At 40.1% G+C, this 27,638-nt stretch overlaps 1 protein-coding gene across 2 annotated transcripts in view; it reads left to right on the top strand.

Annotated features, from left to right (window-relative positions):
* oxct1a (3-oxoacid CoA transferase 1a) overlaps positions 1-27,638 on the top strand; it is a 40,259-nt gene extending 12,621 nt beyond the window's left edge. For both annotated transcript variants that reach the window (XM_035165194.2, XM_035165193.2), the window contains exons 8-17: positions 5,908-6,015; positions 6,272-6,386; positions 6,968-7,062; positions 7,530-7,578; positions 7,783-7,855; positions 9,095-9,170; positions 17,015-17,104; positions 17,952-18,032; positions 26,682-26,783; positions 26,900-27,638. In XM_035165194.2, coding sequence (XP_035021085.1) covers positions 5,908-6,015; positions 6,272-6,386; positions 6,968-7,062; positions 7,530-7,578; positions 7,783-7,855; positions 9,095-9,170; positions 17,015-17,104; positions 17,952-18,032; positions 26,682-26,783; positions 26,900-26,935 — 825 coding nt within the window. In that variant the 3' untranslated portion in view covers positions 26,936-27,638. The remainder of the gene's footprint in view (positions 1-5,907; positions 6,016-6,271; positions 6,387-6,967; positions 7,063-7,529; positions 7,579-7,782; positions 7,856-9,094; positions 9,171-17,014; positions 17,105-17,951; positions 18,033-26,681; positions 26,784-26,899) is intronic.

Here is a 27,638-nt window from a genome sequence, read left to right as displayed (position 1 = left end):
GACTCAATTTCCAGCGCCCGGCTCATCATAACAGTATTGCAAAAGTGATTGGTAGCTTTTATTGAATAGGATTCATACTGTGCCAGAAGTTAACATGGCATTGAATCCAAATTGTTTAACAAACTAATGACTCTTGAAACGGCATCGATACAGTGGCATTGCACCCTCAATATGTGGATCCTCAAAGTCCCCAGTATAGTGCCACGTTTTTTTGACTTAGAGATAAAATTCAGACCGAATTTTGGTAATTGCAGTACTTGCTTTGCTACTACAACCACTGCAAATTGCTGTAATATCAAAAGACAGATGGGTTCAGCAGCCTCTCTTTTATTTTCTCACTAAAAGTGTGCCTATAGGTCATTGGTATGCCTGTATGGGATGCAAAAACTTCAAAATATCACTGATGGCATTGCCTTGTAGTATTGTAGTTAAATGTCCATTAGCAGAGATGTTTCTTAATTTCTAAAATCAGAACAATTAAATTATCATTTGGTGCTGGAGATACTGACAGCAGTATTTGCTTGTATGTTGCCCAAATTGAAATTAGTATTTTGGTTCTGTCTAATCTGAAACAGGTTGGAATAGGCTCTGTGTGCTCTATGTGCCATGGTGACATTGACTTCTATATGACTGCCATGAAAGCTGATGACACTAGTGCTCAGATTTATTCTTCAGTTCACTCTAGGTCCAAGAGGGAGACAGAAAAGCAGACAGAGAATGTAAATAAAGATGATGAAGCAACTGGAATGTGACTAGATTTGCTGAACAGGCATAAACTGAATATTTGAAGTGGCACATTTGCATGTTAGAGGTAACCAAGTACATTTTCCATTTCCAGTCAGTATTTCCATTTTATGCTCCTTAATGCTCACACTCCACTAGATTTCATGGGGTAATGCTGTACTTCCATTGCTTTAGTTACTAACTACATTTAAGGGGAAGAATTAATACAATAGATAACATAACAAGCTGTCAAAACACAACATACTTTAAGATGTGATGAGTGGTTTCCAGCCTCTCTGGCTTCTGATGTCTAACAAAAAGCAGCATATCCAGAGTCACATTGCAGATGTCTGAGCTATTAACAGCTCCTCCAAATGGTGCTTTTTTTCTCCTGCAAAATTTGGGTTTAATTTCATTCAGTTAAAATTATCCTGTGTCTCGTAAAAACTAAGATTAAAGAAAATGTCCCAAAATGAGGGGAAAAAATCAGAAGATAGTTTTTTTTTTTCTTCTTTCCTGTATTTGGGGTAGTTCAAACTAGTTCTACCTGCAGTAACTAAGACAGTAACATGTTGCTTACCCCCTGCTGCTTCAGTAGCTTGTCAATAAGATAATGAGGTCATATACGGTAAAACATTATCAGCCAGATACAACACTTTGCATTATTTTTACTTATTTCACAAACACTTATGTACTTTTACTGATAATTAAGTTTTTTACATTACCCTATTGGTATTCTTGTATTTAAGGATCCAAATGCTTCCTCCACATTTTGAATGTAAGTTCAAAGTTGCCTGACGACTGCCTATCATCTGAAGCACATTGCACAGAGGCTTATGTGTTCTTTGAAATGTAAATATCACAATTTGAGCTCCTTTCTAAATCTTTTGGTTAGCAGTATGTGCAATTTTGAAAAATATGTATTTTTAGTTCCTGAAATGATCGTCAGGGTTTGCACAGGTTTGCTGTCTCCCATTTCCTGGATACCATAAAGGCTGTCATAGGCTAGGCAAGCTTCCACTGAGAGGAAACAGATTGCTCATGTTGTCAGTATTCTGGGTTAGAGGATAAAGCCGTGGAGCTGAGCCCCGAAAGTGGCAGCAGAGCGTGGCCAAGTGCCCGCACACACACACACACACACACACACACACACACACACACACACACACACACACTGGGAGGAAGATGGAGAGGCTATAAATACACAGGGTAATGAGAGTGTGGTGTCGCTGTCATCCTCATGCTCTGTCGCCTGTGGCCACACCACCTCTTTCTCCTGGCTGTCGCATTTCGGTATGCACACAAACACGCACACACCCAAACAAATCGGGTGGGACACGATGGATTAAGAGATCAGGTACCTCCACCCACGCATTACCTACTGAAGCTTGTCTGTTATATCCCAATTAATCAAGTTATGATATTAATCTGGTTTAAAACTGAATACCAACATTTGAAAATGATACATGCACCCTCGCTGATTCAATTTTATTACGGGTATTTTGCTCTTTTTAATAAAGCTCCATGAATATTTTATCTCCATGAAAGAAACGTTTTTGCCCCACTACTTGTTGGCCGAGCATATGGGTGGAAATGTGAGTCCGCTCACGATTTGATGCAAAATAAAATAATTAGGTATCTGAGGGTTGATGCCTGCCAGCTACCTCTACTATAAAGTATATTTGTTTTGCCACATTTTCTTAATGATTTGCAATTTTTTTTACACAACATGAAAATCTCTTCGTGTTTTGCACCATCGTCCCAACAGGAGAAATCCTGCCCACTGGATGTTGATTTTGTCTCTGCACAAGACACTGATGATGAATGACCTCATTTTTATTCAATTTGCCATGCGTCTCAATGATTATCGGAGGAACAATTATCTCATTTTTTTTTAGTTTGGCATGACTTCAAAAGACTCATTCTGCATAGGCACCACCCTGTGGACAAATTTCACAGTTGTGCGCTCAGCACTTTAAAAGTTTAATGCTTTTGTAACCAGGGCTGTAATGAACACTATCGCCTCTAGAAGCTGCTTATGAACGTTTTGTTGGAACAGACAGAATTATACTGTAATTCGATGACACATACACTTGCCGCTGTTTGCTCATTTGGTGATTGGAAATCTAACCCAGATGGTCAATAGCAGTGCAGTCAGCTCTAATGAATACCTGTACTCAGAGGGCACTGACTCACTTTCACTGAACGATTGTACGTGCATCTGAATCCCTCTCTGAAAATAAACGGGTGCATTTCATTTATTGATCATAATCTCAGTCTTTGCATGTTTGTGCATGCACACATACTAATAAAGGACAAACATGAACTATTTTCTTTCCTTATTTCTTGTTTTTCACCCTCAGTTTTATTTCCATGTATTAAAAAATGTGGTCAAACTGTAAATGTAGCAAAATTGTATTTAAGTTTAACATACATTGGTGACAAAAATTGCATATATCCAGCAATATGAAGTCACTCCAACGCTGTAACTAACACCTCTGTCGGTGGTTTATTCTAGGAATCTGGTAGCATTGTGTACCAATCAGTTTGAGATTAACACGATTTGACAAAGCTCACAGCCTAAAAAAGCACACACACTCGGGGGGAAATAAATCGCTTGTTGTGTCCCCACAGGGCACTTTGAATCCCTCTCCTCCTGCGAGCTCACTTCATGCCTCGCTCTGTTCTCATTGATGTGAAATTTTTTCTACAGATAAGGGAATATCAATGTGTGTGTGGGTCTATATACGTGCACTTGTTCGCTTGCACCACACACCTGCTCATTTGTGTATTATGTCTAAGGCTTGTGTTTTTTATTTATTTATTTTCAATGCTTGATCCTTCCTGGTCCGTTGAACCTCCTGTCTGAACTACATCTGAGCACCGGTGCAGCCCGGACACATCACCTACATGAAAGGAACGGGGGGGAGCTTTTTTTTTTATGTCTACAGAACATTTAAATTGTATGAGCTTCATATTGTGCTGTGATTTGTCTTTGGAAGGCTAATTTAAAACTGAGCTGAATACATGTTTGTTTGCATGTGTGAGAGACAAACAAATTGAGAAACACATCTCTGAGGTGGGATTTCTTTTGTTGTTGATTTTCATGGGGCCATTTATTTGACACCTGTTGATCGAAGTGACAGAAGTACTTCATACTCGATACTGCTGCTAATTACATTCATTCATCTGAAGTCTTGGAAATTCATGCCACCAAATATTTGTAGAGCTTCCCTTGCCCCCAGTCCTTCCTGTTTTATCACCATTTTATAATGCGATGAGTGCAGCCTTGCTTGATGAAGATGTCTATGGAAATCATCATTCTCACAAAAGACAGATTAAGCCCCCAGAGAAAGACGTGGGTGGATGTGTGGGACTGCTGTATCAGTTCTCCTCTGCTACCAATCTCATCCTGCGTGGCCTCGTTTTTACTGCGGAGCATCAAAGATTTACCATAACCCAACCAAGGGATCCAGAGGAGAAAAAAAAGAGTCTGAAATCACTTTACAGTCCTGAGTGGCCCCTTGCTCGCCACAGACCAAAACCTGCATATCCATGACAACGCTAAGATGGGATCCACTCTCAGCCATTGACTCCTCTCAGTCAGTGCTGAGTGCTGAGGGAGGAAGTGGCGATAAGGAGAGATTCAATTCAATTTGCTCTGAACGGCTGCTTGCCCCTCATGTAAATGGAATAAGTAGGTTACTGCCACACGGGAGTGCACAGAGAAGCATAAGGGAGGTCGAGCTTTATGCTGTCATGGTTAAGTTCCCTTTCGGCTGCAGGAGATGTGATGATAACCCTGGTGCCTGGGCGCTCTCTCGTCTTTCTTTTTAATTTTCTGTCATTTCAAGTGCTTTTCGCCCCTTGAAGAATATTGAGGAAATTGCATCCTTCTTCAAGTCAGCTCGGTTTGACAACGGAAAACCAGTTCTATCTGCTCGCTGTTCATACCATTGTCAAGTTGACTCAAAATCTCAGGGACCACTGTGCTTGGTTATACTGCCTAGTGTTAATATGAACCCGACACATGAAGTTCAGGCTAAAAACTGGCCCACAAGACTGAGTAGAGCCCACACATGCTGCACGACTCCTCTGAACACCTGCGTGTAGGTATAGTGGAGGCTGTAGGCTCAGTGTGTAGTGTTACCTATGGAGGAGGAAGCAGGTGTGATCGTGGCGCGATTTCTATTTAGTCACATTGACCCATATCTGCTAAAATCAATATCCATTTCCACCTGTGTCTTGTTAGTCAGACAGAGAGCACGTACATACACTCTTCTTCTGCTGACCCACTCTTTCTCCACAAATGTACCGCATTTTTTGTGTCAGTAATATATTAAGTTAATATTTTAGACGCATACCTTTTTTTTATTATTCTGTCATCTTAATGTGAATAGCTAAAGTGTCATGAGGGTATATTTAGGTAACGTTAAGTGACCAGTGTTATAGCAGCTCCATCAGAATAAGCTTCGCAAACCTGCAAGAAAGTCCCGAGGTAGAGCTTGTGGAATAGAGCTATAAATAAAAATAGGTAGCTGAATGGGGGGGGGGTTTCGACATGGGAGAGTAAGAGATTGTTCTGACCTCTGTGTTTGGTTTTTCCAAAGTCCTGCCAACACCAAAACAATCTCCTCCACAGTCCCCTTCTCTCAATCGCCTTTAATCCCAGGATCAAGCTACGTCCCCTGGGTTTGGAGTGTCAGATGATCCTCTTCTGTGTTCACTCAGCCAAGCTGGCTTTGGGTAAACACGCGGCTTTCACTGGACTATGTGGAGTTTCTAAAATGAATAAATGCAACGCCTTTCTTTCACAAATATTTACCCTTTCCTTCCCTGGGAAAAAAACTGTCGCAGGTTTTTTTTGTTAAACCTGTGAAATCATACTTGCAGAATAAATATCTGCTGGTGTGTCATCACGATTTTTTGTATTAAATATCCAAAAGAAGAAGTGGCTTCTGTAGTCCTTAGAAAAACATTTTAGTTTTTGTTTTATTATCAGGAATTGCCTTTTTAAAATGTTTCAGCTGCTCTGTGAAATTCCATAGCTGTGTAGGCACAGGTTTATTTCCTGGTCGCATAATCACATCACTGCACAGTTGTGGTATCTGAACTAAAATCTCAGGGGTCGTGAGACGTTTTATCGGAGAAAGCGCAGAGTTCATAACTCTTCTCTCTGTGTAGGTGGAGGAGGTGGTGGATGTTGGGACTTTTGCTGAAGAGGACATCCACATACCCAGCATCTACGTGCACAGGGTTGTCCTGGGAGCCAGCTTCGAGAAGAGGATCGAGGTGAAAAGAAATATAAAGCTTTTCAGAGCTTTACATAAAAGCCTTGAAACAGCATGTTGAATGCATTCTTTTTATAGTTTCTGAATTATGTTGCTATAGCTTTGAAAGTCATGTTCCATTAACCAATTGTAGAACTGCAGCAGGCTGTGACATTTCCACCAGTGTTCAAAAACATACACATTAACTTTTATTCATATGTGTCTTTGTACTCAAACGGAAATACTGTCTCTCCTTTTATTTTTTTGCATGTCTCCAGAAACGCACAGTAAAGAAAGGTCAAGATCAGAAGCCCAAACCCAAGAAGGACTCGGATATTGTTCGGGAGAGGATCATTCGCCGAGCTGCTCTGGAGTTTGAGGATGGGATGTATGGTATCCTTTGAAAAGAAGAAGTTCTAACTTTGTGCGCTATATGCTGCCCTTTATTTAATAACCTGTAGTTAAACCAAAGCAGGTGCTGGTCTGTAGCCACAGATTTGATGTGCTTGGCTTCCTTTTCTTTTACAGCATAATGAGTAATTGTTGTCTTTGCACCAGTTGATTGCATTAGCTATTATGTATTATAGTTATGTAGATAAATTATTTTCCATTTCACATTTACAGTTATTGTGAGAGCTTTTGCCCTTCATTATTAAAGCAGACACAGATTTTAAGTGGCTGATCTTTGACTAACCACTTAGTCATTTGTGGACAAATACTCATTTTAGTTTCTTGGAAATATTAGGGACATTCAAATCCATTTTGAAATGGATGGGCACATTTTCTTATTTGCCGTTGTGTTTTGTTATTTACAGTTTTTTTTGGTTGTGTTTTTTTGTGTCGATTAGCACTTCACAGCCACTGTGGTAATGGCTGCGAGGTGGTCAGAGAGAAGGCTGTCAGTTGTATATACATGATTTTCACTGTATAATTACAAATGGAATAGTTACCGTCTTTAACAAAGAGCTCATCAGCTAACCTTGGTATTGGTATCCCCATGTTGGCCAGCAACTTTATAAAACCAGACATCACTGTGCACCTTCAAAGTGAAAATGGGATTTTGGGACTGGTAAGGCACAAACTGAGTTTTCTTCCCCCTCATCTTTCAGTGCTTTGAATCCAAGCTAAACTAGCTAACAAGCAGCATATTGCCTGTACGTTTGTTATGTAACAGATAACAGACTATTTTTCTTTCTCACAATCTAAGCTTTTACAAAGGCTGCTGCTGTTATGGAAAGATTTTCCAATCAGTTGTGTTGACAGTGGAATCACCTAAGCTAATGTGTAGTTTGTTTTAATCGTGTGTGCCAGCTATAGAGAGGTACTGCCCTCTCCTCTCCTCTCCTCTCCGAAAGGATTGCTCCCTTTTCTTGAACACAGAGAAAATCAATGTCATCTAATCAGAGAAATGTGATTGTGTCTGTCTCTCCCTCGAAAGATCATGGCAGGTCAGGCTGAGTGACATGTGTGAGTGCATGTGTGGCCGCTCGCCGCTGTACACATTCACGTCAATCTTCATTTCTCTTCCTTGTTTAGGGGCCGTACCCCACTGAGGATGCAGTGGATCCAGATCTGATTAACGCTGGTGAGGGTCATTGTACTCACTATATTTATATATTGATATTTGACACTCATCTGTTTGTTATTTTTCCTTTTTCTTTTAATTGCTTTTGTATTTTAATTGACCCTCTTTTTGATTGCTTATGTGTAAACTGAGTTTTTGTGTACTGCTGTGATTAATGAAACTTCATATTCCGTTTCTCAAATATGTCATCTGTGTGCTCTGTAGGAAAGGAGACTGTCACGGTGCTCCCTGGAGCTGCCTATTTCTCCAGTGATGAGTCATTTGCCATGATCCGAGGGTAAGTCCACGAAACAAAGCTCTGAAAACCTATTTGCTAAAAGTTAGATATGACTGACATTTACATGGATTTACATTAAGACAGTAATACTTTGTGTGTCTTGGTGCAGTTCATATACAAAAAAACCAAACTGTTAAAACAATGGATTTTCTTAGCAAGTTTTTTTCCCCTTTATTCAATAGTGCGTCACTCCCATCATAAGCTAGCTGTTACCGGTAAGCAGGATTTGACCACAGGACATGGCCCCAACATTTGTGACACAGAATATTATTAAATAGCTACTTTCACCGGTACCGTCTAGTCAATATTCCCAAGGTTCTTATTGATTTGCCATCTGTCTGAGATTGCCCACCCGCACTGCCTGTTTGTCCGCCCAGAGGAAATCCAATACTGCTTAAAAATAGTGTTTCTTTTGTCAACATGGCGACAAAATTTGCGCTCCCTACCGGTAAACGCTACTTTGGAAAAGTTAAGACTTGGGTTTAGGTTTAGGCATTTGTGGTTAGGGTCAACGTAAAAAGGGTAGGGAATACACACTATTGTGTGTGTTTGTGTGTTCTTGTTTGTTGCCTCTTTAGGGCCTTTTCCAGCACTAACACTGACCTTGTCAGGACTAGTAGATCTCATGGGGACCAACGCCCAGTTCTAATGAGGCTAAACGTCATTTCTGAGATCCTAGTTAAGGTTTTGGTTAGGCTGTCTGCAACGAATGGAAGTCGATGCAAAGTCCTAATGAGGATAGCTTCGCAAACGTGTGTGTGTGTGTGTGTGTGTGTGTGTGTGTGTGTGTGTGTGTGTGTGTGTGTGTGTGTGTGTGTGTGTGTGTGTGTGTGTGTGTGTGTGTGTGTGTGTGTGTGCATATTTTCCCAGACTTTGTAGTCACAAAGCTTTCATCACTTTTCCATCTCTGTAGGTGTTTGTTAATATCCAGTCTGTTGTGTTTGTGTGTCTGCTGGATTGCCCCACTTTGGACTTAATGTAGGAAAAAGGCTCACAGATGAATAGAGATGAAATAATCACCTTAGACACTCACCAAATTTATTCTGGTAATAAAGTATATCTATATGTAACAAGCATTACATGGTGCAGTACTGCTTTTTGTACAATGGCAGTAAAAACTTTCTATTTACATGTAGTAATACCATATACTTTTATTTTGATGAATGGACTTGTGAGTTCGTAAGATGAACTGATTCTGAAGCTGACAGCTGTCTTCTTCCATCATGTCATTCTCTTCAGGGGACACATCAACCTGACGATGCTGGGAGCCATGCAGGTGTCAAAACATGGAGACCTGGCCAACTGGATGATCCCGGTAAGTTTGATTTGCTTTTTGATGTAATACTGTCACCCAGATTCATGCTTTCTGCTCCTTCTGCTGGGAGTCAACACAACATCGCACTCCATCAGCTGCTTTTTGCAACATGTAAAAGTCGTCTTTACAGTTTGCGGCAGAAAGGTGTTCACATTGTGTTGGATTCTAATTATATTTTACTGGTACACATGTTGTGTCCTTTATGGACATAGATTTGTAAAAACAAAACAAAAACTGTTCCAGTCATGTCTAATGCTTGATATTATTTGAGGTTTTAATATCAGTTAAAGCATTCTGTGTTAGACTTTCAATTGTTAAAGCACTTAACATGAGTCTTTGGAGTCAACAGTTATTATTCTCCTTTAATTATTTTGTCTTTAAGATAAAATAATTGAGCATTTTAACACAGTTTGCCACAGCTTAAAGGGACAACTTCCAATAGCTAGTTTAATCCAACCATTAATCCAAATTCCACAGATATTCAGTTCGTCATCAGCGTAAATGCAACAAATTGTGAAAACGAATTAATTACTGATTAAGTTTTAGTTGCTATATTAATTAATATTAATTGTTTAGTTGCTTCAGCTGTACTCTGAATACCTGGAAACGTTTTGTAATGACTAAATCCTAATTAATTCATCTTTGACCTTTTCCTTACATTACGTGGTCAAAATTTCAAGTTCAAAAGAAAAATAATGGTTGTAATTATATCCTCACTTTTAACAGTGTAGTCTTTACAATTTAAAATATAGGATTATTATTTATTTCGTTATTGTATGCAAGGTGGCCTTCAGCATTTCCCAGAGGAGGAAATGTCTCAGTAGAAACAGATTCTTACGGCCTTGGTTGTTATTATTCAAGAGCACAAGGATATGCTTGTTGTCAGGGGATTAATGGGTAGGGGGGTGTATGTGAGTGCAACTCTATAATGGGTGGCCCACATTATTGCTAGATGTTTCATTGGGTCAATTGGTCTTGAGACCACAGTGGCCACAGTCATCCTCAGTGATTACTAAGGTCAAGAACCCATTAAAAGGCTGTTCACTATGCGGGTGAGCTCAGCCAGCGTGCCCCCTCCCGTTCACAGCTGCTTTCCATTCGACTGAAGTCCACATAAAAGGCAGTTTGAGCCAAGTGAACTCAGCCTCAGTGTGTTGAAGATGTTTACATATGAAGACCTTCAGAACATGAATAATCAAACATAATAAATATATATATATATATAAATGGCAGATGTAGATGAAGACAGCACTGATGCTGACGTGTTCTCTCAATTTATTTTCTCTGTACATTTCCAGTTGCACGCGTTAGTCCATGATGATCTGTAATCAACCGTTGCTTGATTAAGCATGTTCCGCAGATATCGAAGGCCCACAGTGCTGCTGTTGTACAAAGGCAGGGGCATTTATCTTGTTTGGCCATTCTACTGCTGGATAGTTAAAGCAGCAGAATAATGCGGCAACACAGGCGCACACGGCTCCGTCCGCACCTACGCTTCATTCTTCATTATCCCCTCTTTTGAAAGGATGGATGAAGAGAATTACTTTTCCCACCTTCTGTGATAATGAAAATTATTCTCTATCTAAAGATGGGCGCACAGCGTGAAATTGGAAATGTTTTACGTAGGAGTCCAGAATGCAGTTCTCTCAGGGTGATTATGTTGATTTTGAACACTTTTAATATGCAGAATCCCGATCCAGTTGAAGGCCTTGAAATGCTTTTACATCATGACTCAGCCTGAAAGATCTGGGAAAAAAAGAATACATGGGGAGAAAGGGGTAATGGTTTGGAGGCATTTTAGATTGTATGTGCTATTTAATCATTTAGCTGTTGGGGCTTTGTCATGTTGTCCTACATGTGGGGTCCTGCTCCCAGTATAGTTCACTGGAGATGTCACATGTACCTCCTCATGGATTTCCAACAGCCAGCCACACGCTGCTTTCAAAATGAGAATCATATTTGACTTTTATCGACTTGGATTTCGGCCGCTTGAGCGGTGCTGCATTAGTCTTCACTCGCTCCTTCAAATCTGAGAGAAGTAAATGAATGAGATAATGTAAGAACAGGTATATTGGAGTTGACCAACGCAATAAATATGTATGTGGTCAACTCAAATACAGCTGTGCATTTCACATAGAATGCTTGTGAGTCGGAATCTGTTTTCAAATCTTTGCTGAAACTAAACCCTGAGACCACCTCATTATCTACTAGTCAGAGATGTCCCCGATCCTCTCCTACGCCTCCATGTCCTCAAACATGGTTGCTTCAGTCCTGGCTGCCTGTGCCAGTGGTTCGAACAGCTCAGGATGACCATGGTCTGGTTTGTCAGGAAACTCCAGAGGCTAGAGCCTTATAGTTCAAACAACATTTCTGTCGCAAGTGCGTGTGCTGCTACTGGAGTTGACGCTCATAGCCAACCTCGATAACATGAGCAAGCTAATTAGTATGACATAAGTGTAGGGGTGCGTGTGTGGTGGGGGGGTAGGTAGATAGATACGTTTCAGGCCCAGCACTGTATGTAAAGGCATTTTCTGAATTTCCAGGGAGAGACACTTCAGCCATAACTTAAAAACAGACCAAGGCAGCTTCAGGGCTGCAATAGCTCAACAGCGACTGACAATTAAAATACAGTTTCTAGCTCAAGTGCTCATGATAAGGTCTGATGGCAGCTTTAATAAAGGAGTTGCTTCAGAACATGGTGGTTTTATTTTCTCACATTTTTGCTGTGTCATAAACAGATTTACCTGGACATGGTTACCAGCTTCTCATCAGTTACATATGGCTCCATGTAGTAGCACAAACCTCTCACTCTGTCTGTGCATTTGCAGATATGCAAATGTGTGTGAGCTGCATTGACCGTGTGAGCGATTAACCTTTATTCATTATGGCACCATATTGCATATAGCAGCTTCGGCTGTGCACATTTAAAGTGTCACTGGTGACAGTTGGGAAAGGAAAACCATGTTTGTGAGATTACTGAGATTAGATTACACTCTATAGTACACTACACAGCTGTGTTTTACATGTACTTTCAACACATTTGTCCATTGTGTCCCTGTCAGTCCTGTCTCACCCTCTTGATTCTCGTCATTAGTTGTCTGGGTAACGAAGGATCGTGGCAGTCCGTCGCTATGTAATTAAAAAAGAGAGCCATTTGTGTCAGACAGCGGAGATTGTCAGAGAATTTGAGGGGGAGAGAGAGAGAGACAGAGGAAGCCAGCTGGTAAGTGGGAACTCTTAGATTGTGAAGGGGGTCATTTTCTGTGGTGTTTCTGCCGCTGACTGGAAAGTGAAGACTTGCACAACAAATGAGGGACTGGTATTCTGTTGCCATGGCAACGCACACAAAAAAATGCGCGCAACTCCCTAAGCTTATTGCCACAGCAGCATATTTAGGAGACCTTATCTTACTGTATGTCATGGAAACGATTAGCTTCTGAATCAATCACTTTGACTGGACAGGGTTTTTGTTTTCTTAGTGTTCCTTATCGAGGACATACACACTTGCATGCAGAGGTTGCTTTGAAAAAACCCTGCCTGTCTTTGAATTGCTACACCTCTCAACCCATTATCCTGCACATATAGAGAACAGTAGTTTTGTAAGTACAGAATAATAAACCACAGGAAAAGTCTTTGTTGTGTGCCAGTGGTGGCTCTCTGAGAAAAACTTGTTGGTTGAGTGGGACTGTCTATATCATTGTCTCTGCTCCTGCACATTATGATGGGTGCGATCACAGCAGAGCTTTGACTTAAGAAGTCGCATGTTATCTGTGCTCTGCACAACCAATACTGCCTCCTGCAGTCCCGCACATTATCTCTCACTTTTAAAGCCATTAAATTCTGAATGGTTGTTCCCTGACCTACATCTTCTCTAACGCCTATTTAATTAGCATATGTGTAGGCTACTGTATATCACCCCCTAGCAAGGATTAATTTCAAAGCCAGTAAAAAAAGCGAAATGGATGTAAGAAGATTTTCTCATTACTAGCTCTAATGTGAAGCAGTGAAATAAATAACTACAAAATTAACATAGAAATGCCTTCTTATACAAAGTGGAATGGAATTTTACATCGGAATGTAATATGTAATGCAACAAATACAACAGTTCTTCATTAACATTCTGTACGAATATGATGCATGTTATATATTTTGTTCACTTGTGTATTTACATCATCAAATCCCAAATTTTATTCAAGGTAACAGGACATTTATTTTGGTTGCCTTTGATTACATTATATCTGCTTTACCAGTGGCTTTGCCCATCTCTCCTATAACTTCTGGATCAAAGAACGCATGGCGAAGGAAAAACACATTTTTTTCCAATCGTAATAGATCAAGATTCAAGACTCCTGAGTGGCGTCAGTTAGATTCTCATCAGCAATCATGGTGAAGACAACAACTCCCATGATCCTGCGCTGCCTCATGATGTCATCAAACTAGGTGTTTTGTTATCGTTTTAATTGAAAGACGACTAGCGGCCGAAGTAAAATATTGTACGTTTGAATATTTTAAAGGAGCGATATCTCATAGAGTACTTTCTGTGGGTAGATACACACTTCCAGGTATCATAGTTCCTATATGGTGCTAAGATTACAGTGGGGAAATGGACACAATCACAGTGGTGAGCAAATTAAAAACCTGTGGGACTTCAGTGAGACCAGCAAGGTTAATATCATCAGAGCTGTATTAATTTAATTAGTAAATTACACACCACTGGAGACAATATATTTGTTCCATTTGAGTTATTCTGTGTAGGTCCCACTGGTAGAACAGCCAGACTATGACAGCCTTCATATTCAATGTATCCATGAAACTGTCGTTTTTTTGTCAAAATGGAATTCTATAAATAGGATGCCTCCAGTATTAAGAAGCAAAAATCAACAATATTTGGCTGCCATGGTTGCTTAATTGAGCAGGATCAAATAGGTTGTTAGCTAATCCCATCCTAGAGCCCACACCTGCCTGAAAGTCTCCACAGTAATATTATTTTAGTCTTTTCTTTCTAGCAAGGTCGTGTACATTACTGAGACGTTTCACTGTGAGCACACAGTCTTACCCTGTGTTGCTGGCTGCTGTCTCTGCAATGCAACACAGTCTGTGTAAATGCATCATTCAATTTCAAAGAAACGTTCATTCCAAAAATATATTGTCTATAACAATTCAATTACATTCACTTGATTCCTGCAGTTTCTGATGCTAAAAACATACAACCAATATATTTTATATATAAAATATATTGGTTGTATGTTGTGTATATATATATATATATATATATATATATGCTGGTTCCACTAGATGATTAATTTCCCCCCGGAGGTGAAACAAGATCATTTTGTGATTTCCTTCAAATGTTTATTATCGTATTGACCCATTTTATTGATCATAACCAGACCAGTAATTTAACATGGATGTTTAACAGATTTTGATTAACAGCAGCCTCTCCGGTAGGTGGAGTACATTAGTAGGTGTCTGGCTCGGGCACAGCTGTAAATCCAGATTTGCCACTACCAGTGTTCTCCCCCCAGGGCCTGTACACACCACCTAGCCCTTTTGAAAGTGCATTAACATTGATTATATGAAAAAGGACACGGTTCCCCCTTTTGAGTATCATTGTGTAGGAGTCACTATGTGTTTAATGAAAACCCTGAAGGCAAGAAAAGGGTGGAGAGATTGTGCTTGAAGGTTAAAAGTCAAAGTGTGTAGTGTTTTAATAACAACAATTTTCATGGTTTAATTACCTCCGCCAAAGAGGTTACGTTTTCACCCCTGTCTGTTTGTTTTTTGGCTGGTTTGAATGCAAAGAAGATTACACAAAAACTACAAGACGGATTTACACGAAACTTGGTGGAGATATTTGATATAGGTCGAGAAAGAAGCCATTCAATTTGGGTGCCGATCTAGACTACTGAGTGCCCTTTCTAGTTTAGGATGTTAAGTGAGCTTTTATAGTAGTAAACTTTCAACTGGTTCTATAAGATAATACAGACAAGTCTATGACATTAAACACAGCCTCTCTTATATCCAAGGTCTTTGCTTTTCCCTACTTCCTCAACCCCACCTCCCCTCTCCCAGCCCTTTTTCCGCTCTCTGTTGATATCTCCTCCACCCAGCTGGCCACCCCGGAGGCAGACGGTATCCTTATGATGCACCACACTTGGCATATATATATCCTCTGGTAGGGAGCAGAAAGCAAAGCAGGCTCCTCACATGATTGATGAGCAAATGGGATTTTAATTCAGTTACTCAGCCGTCACCCTGTGGCCATATCTGCATGTCAACCTTATTTGGAAACCTCCTTATTGGGAACAATGAGGGACAGTTTTTCACCCGGCTCGGCTGGCAGTTCTGTGGCAGCGATGATCTTTCAGATTGCTTGCTTTTAACATTAACTCCGTTTTTTCTAAACTTCTTTTTTATACAATAAATAATTTTTTTAATTGTATTCACTCACTGAATTGGAACAGGGAGATTGGGTGTAACATGGGAGAATTTATTTATGTTTTAAAGCCAATACTTTGACTGTTTAATTCAAATAGCTCAAATATGCATCCTGAGGTTTCCTTCATTGCAAATCTTTTGTTGCCTGCTCTGCTTGCATTTTGTTAGAATGGACATGTTTTCATAGGACACAATGGTTTCTGGATATTTATGGATTGCAGAGACGGTGATCTATTGAAGGAATATAATTTGTTAACACTTTTATTCTGTTTTAACACATGCCTTTAGTGGTCTCTGCTAGCTGTGATTTGGAATGTAACCTACAGGTTCACACCTATGTTATTTAAAAGAAATGGCTCCACAGACGAACCCCATCAAACCGCCAGGATCACTCTTACAATGCTACACGTTCCTCAGAATAGTAAATACTGAAATGCTGCCTCCTTGAATGCCTTTGACCACTAAGCACACACTCAGAATACCACCTTGCAAATTGTACCAAGAAACGTGTATTTTGATCATATTGCTCCTCAACTAATTACAAAAAAACATATCCGTATCTATGGTCTCACATAGCTTTGGTTAAATTTTCTCAGGTTTTGAGATATCCTTCTTTGACATTTCTGCCAGCGACCCCATACAGAGGCGACAAATATATTTTAGTTTGCAAAGAAGAAATTACATGCAGCATGTGTTGCCAGAATAAAGCCTCCCTGCTATTCTGTATAATTCACAGTGCACAGTACCAACTGTTGTTTTCATTGGGGCTAATTTCTACCAGAGAAATTGTCCCTATTAAAAGTTGTGTTGTGGCTTATTACAATGAACACTTGGTGTATTCGCTGTCATCCTCACTTCTAAATATGCAGTCTTTTGTTAACCTGGATTAATTTGCAGCCTGTGTACTTAATTTTTCATTGCACCTTTTGTTTCAATTCATTTGAAAAGGGATGCATTATAATAACTGATGGGAGCATTAAAAAACAAGCTAAAATAGAATTTTTCTCTCAAAATACTCTGAGGTAAATGGACGGAGGTAAAGTACATTTTGTCCTCTTTAATTAGACAATCTGGTTTTACCTCACCACAGTTTCTCATACTGGAGATTCATTTTAATCTTCTGCTCCTTTCCTTATCTCACTGTATGACGTTTTCTGCTGGGTCTTATTATTTTAGTGCATGGATAAAATTAGGCTTTTACTCTGCACAAAGCATTACAACATATTCTTGCACTGAAGACACAGAAACTTTTATATTTTATGGTTTTGTTTTGTTGTAGGCTACAGTGGACATCATAGTAATTTTAAAACCTGTACTCTTTGGTGGTTTTAGATTTTATTGCATTGTCCACCCATAAATAAATGTTATAACTGAAACTTCAATCTATTTCTTTCTTCCTTTCTTAGGGTAAGATGGTGAAGGGAATGGGAGGAGCCATGGATTTGGTGGCTAGCGCCGGAACCAAGGTGGTGGTCACCATGGAGCATTCAGCTAAGGTTTGTGTGTGTGTGTGTTTGGGTGTGCGCGCGCACTCATAACCACAAAACACTCAGAAGCAAGCAATCAAATTGCCAATTTCCTTTTCCTGTGTTAAAACCTTCACCCGCATACTCTGTATCTACTTTCACAATAATGACTGAGTGTTATGACTGATTAAAGATAATTCTGTTAATGGATTTCTTAATGCCTCTTCACCAGAGAGCGTTGGCTCATCCTGATGAGATTCAGAACACAAACCATGTCTTTATTTCGCCATTGGCTAATTCAAGTCTACAATTTGACTCTGGGTTTCAGGAACAGCGTATTAGTTATACTGGTGCTGCAGGGCTTCTGACAAAAGCTGTGGGGCAATCCAGCTGAATTGGTTTACTTATAGAAAGTCCAGTCTGATATGATGCAAGGGCAACGTAACATTCACTATTCACAGAAGCGTGCAGTTTTTTGCTAATAGGAGCCTGTCTGGCACCCATTTATAGTCCAGGTGGTGCAGCAGGTGAGCATAAATTTCCTCCCCTGAAGCTTGTGTTCATTCATGATGGAGAAGGTGGGGGTGGTGGTTGATGTATGATGTGTGTTTTTCAGGCAGCGTTTGAGGCATTTGGATGTGTGCTTTCTTTCCTGACTGGCAAGGAAACTGAGATATACACTTAAATGGAATATATGGTGTATTTACCCCATGGGGTTAGCCTCAGAGTACATAACCATCTGCATCCCTGGGTACATGAAGGTTTACGCTGCATCACTGAAAGTATGAACACACTGGTCTTTTGTGTCTGACGAGCTGAACTGACTAAATTACCTCTACTTTAGTTTTTCTTTTAACCTGCTGCTCTTTTCTTTCAGGGAGGAAAACACAAGATATTGGACACATGTAGCCTGCCGTTGACAGGGAAACAGTGTGTGGATCGTATCATCACAGAGAAGGTGCGTTCTGATTATTTTATATGTATTTCATATATGCGAACATTGTCTTCACCGTCCTAAATCTAAATACAAGTGGATGGATGGATACATGCATGAATGGATGGATGAGCCATTAGTCATGAATTTGGGCTGCTTACTCATGGTGATGAGTCAGCTCTGGCCTCTGACACTAACTCATGGCCTGTAAAAGACCTGGATGATGCTTTCGTGATTATTTATCATTATTTTAACATTTGCTACCGATTTCAAGTGGATATCTGTGACTAATATTAAGCTAATATCAGCCGATTACAAACAGCATTGGTTGTACCATTTAAAACCACAGAAGAATAAATTGTATACTTGAATGTTGAAGATATAATAGTCCTATACATATAGATACAGTAGGCAGCAGTATATAAGGTTCCCTGATTGTATTTTATTAATCCAATAATTGTATATTTGGTAAATAGAATGTGGGGCTTAATTATATAAATATATTCTCAATTCTCTAGTCACTTCTAAATAATCTGATCGTATAGATTGATCTGACTTTTTGCTTTTAGGGCGTTTTTTAGTTTTTGTCACTGTTCACCTTGCAAAGTAATAACATTTCCCACCTTGCAGTCAGCGGGTTGACTGAAGACAAACATTTAATACGTTGACGTTGGCAGTCCCATTGTATCACCGTCAGTCAGTTCCCTGAATATTAAAGCAACAAGCACAGAGTCAGTGAGCCTGGTGAAACACAAGTCACACACATTGCTTCTTTATCTTTCAATTACATCTGCCTCACATGCACGCACGCCAGACATACACACACACACCCACCCACACACACAAGCCACTGATGGTTTGGTATGATGCAACAGAGTGACACTGGTAGATAGAAATTCCATTTATTAAATCAACATTAATTCAATCAGTTGATTTCTGTCGAAGGATGGTTATTGATTTTCATGGTTGGGGTTGGTTTCCCCCTAAATGTAATGTAAATTATGATTATTATTATGATTATTATTATTAGTGCAGTGCCCACTCTAAACATGCTTGTGTGGAATGCTGTAAAAGTGACCTGCAGCTGTGGCAAGTAAAAAGGGCTGCAGGTCCTCAGAACCCTGCAGCTGTGTCACCGCTGCTGCACATAGAGCTGTTCACTTGTTCATTGAAATTGAAGTGAAGTTTGACTGCGACGCGGAACTCCGAACTAGAGAATCAGTGGTCTTTCTGTTGTCATAACCCGCTGTTGTCGTGAACGCACTTTAGTCAGGATTGACAACCTTGCTTATGTTGATTAGTCCCAGCCGCTGCTGCTTCAGAGCACTGGTCACGTGTTTGTTCAAAGTTTATTAACATTGAATGAATCACGTGACAGACAGAGATTTCTGGCCAGAAGCACTTCAGCTGTGGTGTTTGCAGAGGCAAACACTCAGTGATTTTATGTGGATTAGTGATTTCTGGCCGTGTGAATAAAATTGACTAGACTTGATGTGGGTGTGCGTGGAGTTTGAGAGGCCATGGAGAATGATTTTTAGTTGGCTTCAAGAAGTTTTGGCAAACTGTCAGATAAATCGGAATGGAGAGAGCGAAGGAAGGAATATTTGAAGGGACTCCTGAACCCAACTGACACAAACTCTGTGGAGGAGGTGGAAGACTCAGAGAAAGTGGAGCTTTGCTCATCTCTGTGGTGGAAATTATTGAGGTAGTTTAAAAAGCACAGTGGCAGGGATGGAAGAGATTCAACCTGAGGTCCTGGTATTGCTTGGCATGCTTGCAAGTTGGGGACAATGCCCATGGACTGGCAGGTAGGGGAGTTCATCCACATTTTTTTTTTTTTTAATTAGACCTTGGGGTTTATTGTGGGAAATCTTACTGCTCAATCTCACTGTGAGCTAGAGCTTGGGAGCTGCATCTTCTTAATTTCTGTGGGAAAAGCTCGCTACAGTTAGAGATCCTCTGGTAAAGCGTTGCTAGCCTTTCCAAAATCAAGGCTGAAAACCAAAGCAGATAGAGCCTTTTCCGTTAGGGCCCCTACACTTTGGAACAATCTGCCAGAAGAGATTAGACTAGCAGAATCGGTCACCTCTTTTATCTCTCTTCTTAAGACACATCTCTATAAACAAAAAAGCTTTTATCGTATGATGTCTATGACCTTTATTATGTTTATCTTCTTATCTCTGATTGTTTGTTGTAAAGCACTTTGTTACTTGTATTGAAAGGTGCTGTACAAATACAGTTATTATTATTATAACCATTATGTTTAGATTTTGTGTGATAGAAAAACTTAAATTACAGCAGTATATTGTTGTTCTGGGCAGCACATATGGTGAAGGGAAAAACTGAAAAGAGTCTTGGTTGAGCATGAATCATTCACATTCCTCTGAGATTGTCACTCAAACTCCATTTAACTGGAATTACTAACGTTCCATTTACAGGTAGAACTTGTCCTGTCAGAAAAGGGCTGGAGATAGTCTTAGGGTGACATTTTCTGTTAAGGGGGAAATAAGCGAAGATGGAGGGTAGAGAGCAGGTGGAGGAAATAGAAAAATGCAGCTCTGATTGGGAAATAAAAGGTTGTGGGTACAGCTGAGAAAGACAAATAAAAAAAGTCCAAGGCCAGGTTCTGGTTGCTAGCAGATCTCAGTGGTGATATAGTCTTCATGTCCTTATGTTCTCTGGTCAGTTTCCTGCTACTCTATGATGGTTATTGCCTTTGGAACTCGCTCATTGAAAACATGACCTGTCAGGGGCAAAGTAAGACAGCGTGTCCACCCCGCCACCGCCCCCGTCTGTTCTTTTCTGCTCGGCTGGCTTATGTTGTGATTGCGCAACATTTCTCAGCAAGCAGATTTCTGTCAACATTTATAAAGGTTAAAGCTCTTTCTAATACCCCTCTAACACTGGCACCAACTCCTCCTCCTCCTCTCCCCCACCTTCTCATTTCATCTCCTGCTGCTTCCCCTCCCTCTCTATTCATTAATACTATTTTCTTATTAAATCCCAAGCCTTTTTAATGATCTTGAGTTCTATATTATGACCTCCTTCCTCAGTTCCTTCCATCTGTATCACCGCATATTTTCCTCTTATTTCTTCAACCTTCTCACTTCACTGCTGACCTCCACATCCCTCCTACTTCATTCTTTTGATACCCTCACTGTTGTGCTGTGAATCCATTTGAAAATATCCCTAAATGAAGGCCTTGTGAAAACTCTTTTCCTTTGGCAGCGTTGGCCTCTCTTTGTAGTCTAGACAGGTGTAACTGAGCTTTTCAAAATACTGACGCGTGAATGTCAGCCTGTCAGCCTCCCAGATATTGTGCGCAGGACTTTAACTCGGCCGCAATGTTTAGAAACCAACTTTTTGCCACCTCCAGCTATAGCAGTGAGTGTTTGTACTGAAAACCAATATTCTCAACTGCACAATAAAGATGTGATTAACGATTTTCTGTTTCTGTTGTCAAACAGCACTTGTATAAAGTAGGGATTCGCTTGAGGGTGTCAGTGCAGTAGCTTCTGAATTACTGTTAAATTTGTTAGCGTGTAGCTTCAGTCAGATTATGATTTTGACAGGGGCGGATCCAGTGGCGAGGCCAAGGGGGGACACTGGCCCCAGCTGAAAGCCGATTAGCCCCTCAAGTATACTTCGCCTGTCAGTAGTCAGGGGGGAAAAAACTCACAATAAATATTTACATTTATTACTAAACCATAAATATGACAATTTGTTAAGATTTTTGAATTAGCTAAGCTTTTTTGAAGCATATGCTTGAAAAATGAACGTTTATGTGTGGCTTTGATCAAACCTATAGAGTTACCAGTAAACAAGGAATGACTTAAATGTGCACTTCACTGAATCAGGAATTATGCATGGACGTTGCACATATAATTATCCCCTCTGTGTAAATTGTGGCCCATTTGTGGCCCTCAGTTTAGAAAAATTATAGCTCGGCCACTGAATTATTACACCGAAATGGAAAACTTGATCAATGACAACACAATTATTGCATATTTTGATTTATCCTTTATCTAAACCGCTTGTCCTATGAGGGTTGCTCAGGGGCCTGAGCCAACTCCAGACATTAGTGCGAGATGTGGGATACATCCTTGAAAAGTTTCCACTCCATCACAGGGCTGACATATGGAGAAAAACAACCCACACTAAAATTCACACCTTTGGGCAATTCAGAGCTTAATTAACCTAAGCTGCATGTCTTTCGACTGTGGGAGGAAGCAGGAGTACCCAGAGAAAACCTACGCAGACACGGGAAGAAGTCTAAGACAAAATAAGAATCAAGCATCAAGAAAAGATGCAACACCAAGCAAAGTGTGGTTTTACAAAACGGTCTCCATTCATTCTGATTCATTAGCAAATAGCAATATTTCTGTGAAACATTTGCAGTAAACATTAAGAGAACAGAAAATGCTGTGATATGAGTCTGGGTTGTTTGACACCACATCAATGAGGTCAGACTGGAAATGTAAACAGCTTGGAAAATCCATACCGTATTTGCTCAGCTGCACTAAATTTCCTCAGCCCTCCTTCACTGACTGTCTCTTCCAGGCTGTACCTGAATCTGACTGAAGTTTGCCATGCCAAAAACTCGGACACAAAAGGGCAGCCAAAAGATTTTGATTGCATATTTGTAGCTAAGACTCAAATACACTTAATTAGTTTCCCTCGTTCGCACGTTCAGTGATAGTCGACAGGGATGGATGTAAAAGACGACAAAAACAGCTCTGACAGTGGCGCAGGCACAAAATTTCACCTCATTTTCGTCAGTAATCCTCTTCTGAGTTATTCAAATGTATTTCATCAATAAACTTTACCTGCCGAATAATAATGGGTTTGGTTTACCCAGCACAGTATTGATCCGAGATTTCACTATAGCCAAAAATGGTTCATTGTCATCATCCACAGGGACGGCCACTGTTGTTTCCATTGTTTGTTTTGTGTGTGGAGCCCTTTATGCGGTGTGCACAATAAGCAAGCGTGCGCCGCAGAAACCACATCCAGGTTTGGGTATTTACATGCGAATGGGCTTGATTTTACTCTCGTGTATATAACAGACTTGCTTCACAAATTATCGTGTACACTTTTGTTCTTGACATTAAAAGGCAAGCTCACACATTAACAAAAAAGACAACAGGGCTTGAAATTTGCTTTCAAACTAAATAAAATAAATAAGCCAAAACACAAAATGAGTACTAATTTCCTGTTTCCAGTTTAATTTCCAATGTAATACAATGTGCCTATGACAGGTTATTGGCTTCCTTGAGGCATAATTTAACTAGCGATAAAACCACAGTCTGCTCTGCATCAACATCCTCATGACAACAATGAAGAGAGAACCTGTCATCTGCAATTGTCAGTAAACACTGATCAATAAAAGTATCCATTTAGAAGTCTGTAAGGCCCCATGCTGAAACTTTACTGCTCCCACCGAAGGGATTGTACTAATACAGTTTTAGTACATACAACCGTTTATGATCTCACAGGATGAGGTGTTAAGACAAACACAGAAGATGAGGTCTCCAGCGAGTACGACAACTTTGTTTTCCCACACATAGGACACAAAACCAATTAGGGGCACAATATCTGAATGTGTTGTCAAGTGTAATATCTGAAGTCAAGAGTCACATTTTTATTCAGCAACATGTATTCCAATTGATTAAATATAGCGGCCTTGTTTTTAAGCCTTTTGATCCTTATTAGCCAACAACACAACATATCAAATAAAATAAAAAATTATTGTTGTGGTGATCACCAGAGGAAACTTTGGGCAGTTGAGGATTAGACACTACAAACGGTGCATTATAGAAGCCTGTTAATGTTTATATTCTCCGTGAGTTGCTATCTTTTTCCATTAGAATCTCTGTGTTTGCAAAATGAGAGCTGAAACCAAATGTTTTTTCCATCCACAGAGATGCACACGAAGATGCTTACATAGACAATATATTCTCACAAACACAACAACCTCCTATACTCGCCATGGCCAGGGGGGATGGCAATTCCAAGTGTCCTAAATCGTGGTGCAATGATTTGAGACCGAGGGTCGTGGGGAACCCGTTGCCTCAGGGGGTGTTTTTCTTGCTTCTCTATAGAGCAGGAGTATTTTATAACATCACACGTTCTCCTCTCTTAACCACAGTTCCACACAGGCTGTGGTATTTCTCTTGATGTCCTCAGGGGAACATAAAAACATGTGTGTTTGTGCGCTTTATGTTAACCACAATTAGTAAATCACCTCACTTCTCTGCCTCCTGGTGCTTAAGTTGCTGCCCTGACAAAAGTCTACACACTCAGCCGCCTAGTATTTTTCTCCTCGACAGTTATTTAGATAATTATTTCCTGTTTTAAATTTAAGAAAAGAAAAAAAAGTAATTGCCAATGTCATTCACAGTTGAAGTAGAAAGACCCCTGAATAATTCACTCATCATAATGGGCCCAGAAAACCGTTACCTGTGGCATTTCCTGTAATGAAGGCAATGCCAGTGACAGCACTTGTTATTCCTGCAGCCAAATAGTTTTTTTTATGTTTCTGAAAAAATTCTCAACACATCTCAAAATTGAGCCCTTTTCATTTGCCGTAATTCATTGAAATTGTATCGGATACGTTTATTTGTTCGTGAGTAAAATGTTCATTTCTAGTTACGTTTGTCTAGACTAGAGCGTGAAGTCGGCTGAATGTTGTTGGTGCATTGTTGTTACATGAGGTTCAACCCACTACTCACCAAACCACATATGGACGACACTGGCAGCTTCTTAATGACGAGCCTCATATGAATCTGGATAATGATGGTGACTTTAACTAGTGTGAGAGAAGTTGACTCAGCAGTTTCACAACAAAAAGGCTGCTTTGCAAACAGATGGCTAAAGTGTTGGTATTAGAAAGTAGCTCAGTTGATAGTTAGTTGCTTTAAAATGTTCCCACCTAGTTAAAACGGAGACATTGACATTAACACAGCAGCTGCCGTATCTGTACGCTGTCGCTGCACCTATATTCAACACCGCTGGCCCGTTTTGGCAAATCATTCGATTTCCCTTAATCCCTCGTGATGCGTGTCACATTTAGAGACTCTTGTCTGCGTTATCCATAGACCCTTGTGCCTTGTGACATTCCATCTGTCTTGCTATATTGGGGTGAGATAGCCGCCTCCTGCCCTGTCACTGTGTGTGAGGTCCTAATGAGCTGAGAGTCCTGACAGGCTTGGCCGGGATGTGATGGTGGCCTGGCCTGTCAGCCCCTGCTGAGAAGAGCCACAGGACCCAGCTCGGCTCAGAGCGCCTCGTCTGTCTTTAAAACCTATTTTTTGGCATTGTGTGCATACATGTGGGTGATGGCACGGCTGCAGATTCAGTCTAAAGGGTTATTATGTAAAAATGGATTTGTTTCGTCAGACCTGTGTTTGGAAGCAGCTGTCTTGAAATAATTGGTTTAAATAAAGTATCCTTTCTAGAATTGTCTTCTAAAAGACTGCTTCTAAAATATGTTTAAAATGCACGAACAAAAAAGTAAAAGTTCTGCTTTCTGCTGTCTTTATTATGTTGTATATGTTTATGCTGACCATCTATTCCAGTAAAAGCAACCAAGTAGGAAACATCTGCCGCAGCATTAAAACACATTTTACAGATTTGAATGTTGTGGCTGATCGTGTACATCACTGCCCCGTTGTAGCTATAGATATGGCTCAGAATGAAAAATGACCTTATCTTTGAAAACAGACCTTATCTTTGCATAACTTTTCAGAAGTTGTTGTACTCTCTGTACCGTGAGAGTGTCACTGTCAGACATGTTGAAAGCTCCAGGGGCCTCATTTATGAATCACCTTGGACTCTGGGGTTTTGTGCATAAACCATGTGTAATGTCATCTGTAAAATGGGAGTCAGATGTTCACATTTTGTGCTTGCGCATATTTGAGTATGTAGAACAACTCATCATAATTATCAATCACGAATCCCAGGTTGTAGAGAAGTGTAATGGAGAGTCAAGAGATTGCCCAAGTAACCACAGGAACTCATTGATATCTTAACCTTGTAGAGTTATTGATAGATGACAGTCTTCTATGGTAGCTGAAGAGATGTGCTTTTTTTACACCAAAATTAGCGGGTATACGCAAAACAAAGGTGATTGTCCTTTGTAGAGGAAAACAAATTACACCCGCTACATTCTTTAATATAAAAATAACCACCAGAATTGAATTAGTTTATAAATGACCCAAATGCACTATGTCAAGTCAATGCATATCCACTCGAACAGCCATAGAATGGGTCCTGTGTCTTTGAGTCACCCTTTTTGACCCTGTGAGCTTAATTCATCTTGTCTAATGGCACAAAGAAAAACCTTCTCTACATCCGTTAATCTAATATTTGTATAAAGGTTAATTCCCTCCAGTAATCTTCATAAAACAGAGGTTCATAGTAGGCTACTTCCAACTCCTGGTTTTGCCGACCACTCCCTGAGGCTGTTCTTCTCTTTTAGCTCACTTTGATAACCGAGGCTCCCACATCCTCGTCTGTGACGCTGCCGACCACACACACATCATAGGATTTAAAGCCATATATTAAGGAAATAATCCCTCCCACTATTTTGTGTTTGTGTCTTGTCATCCCCGCTCTCATCCTTTTTATCTATTCCCTCCCTCCGTCTCTTTCTGCCCTCTCTCTTTCTACCAGGCTGTGTTTGATGTGGATCAGACAAAAGGCCTGACTCTAATAGAAGTATGGGAGGGGCTCACTCCAGAGGATATCAAGGCATGCACTGGCACAGATTTTGAGGTGCGTAACTCAACCGTTTTTTTGTACCAGGATCATATTTCAGTGTCTTAACTTTGAGGTTATTAACCAGGATGCATTTCTTCTCTCCTCCTTACATCCCACCCGGTGTCTTCTAGGTGTCTCCCAATCTGACGGCCATGCAGCAAATCTAGAGGAGCCTGGAAAGAGAGAGAGACGCATTTTTGATTTCATTTCTCTGTGATGAACAGCTGACGATTTAGCAGCCTGTGATGGGTCAAATAAGCTCATAAACCAAAACTACTTCAGGTCACATCGCTTCCTGCCTTCCTGATTTATAGGAACCAAAATTAATGATTCTTTTTTGCAACCAGATATAAGCATTGTTGCGTATTACACCATCAAGTTATTAAGTTATTCTTATGCTTTACTGATTTTTCTACTATGATCAAATTCATGTAATAAATACAACCAAATGTGAATCATATTTACCGTAGGATCAAGACGTTGCTATAAAAAGACACAGGGCTGAAATGTAATGTTTAGAAAATAGCTATAATTCAAGAGATTTCTCATTTGGAAGAAGGGAGTATGTACGTAGTTGTACCATGTGACAAAAAAGTCATTTAATAATTTATGCAGCCAATATGCAGTACGATATCTATTCTTCATTTGGGAAATGCAGTATATGAAGGAATGATGATCGCCTCTTCCACAGCAATATGAACATTGTCTACCTGTCCTTTCCCCCCATCATATTTTTCAGTTGGTTGTTGATGTTGAGTTGCTCGGCTCGTCAACCAGAAAACACAATGCCTCAAGATGTTTCACTCAGACGTTTGCCGTCCCTCTGCCTTTGTGTAAAATAAAATATGACTGTGTGCTGAGTGGAACAAG

Source organism: Hippoglossus stenolepis, chromosome 9 (assembly GCF_022539355.2).
Source record: "Hippoglossus stenolepis isolate QCI-W04-F060 chromosome 9, HSTE1.2, whole genome shotgun sequence".
Taxonomy (NCBI): domain Eukaryota; kingdom Metazoa; phylum Chordata; class Actinopteri; order Pleuronectiformes; family Pleuronectidae; genus Hippoglossus; species Hippoglossus stenolepis.
This window is presented reverse-complemented; position numbering and strand designations above follow the sequence as displayed.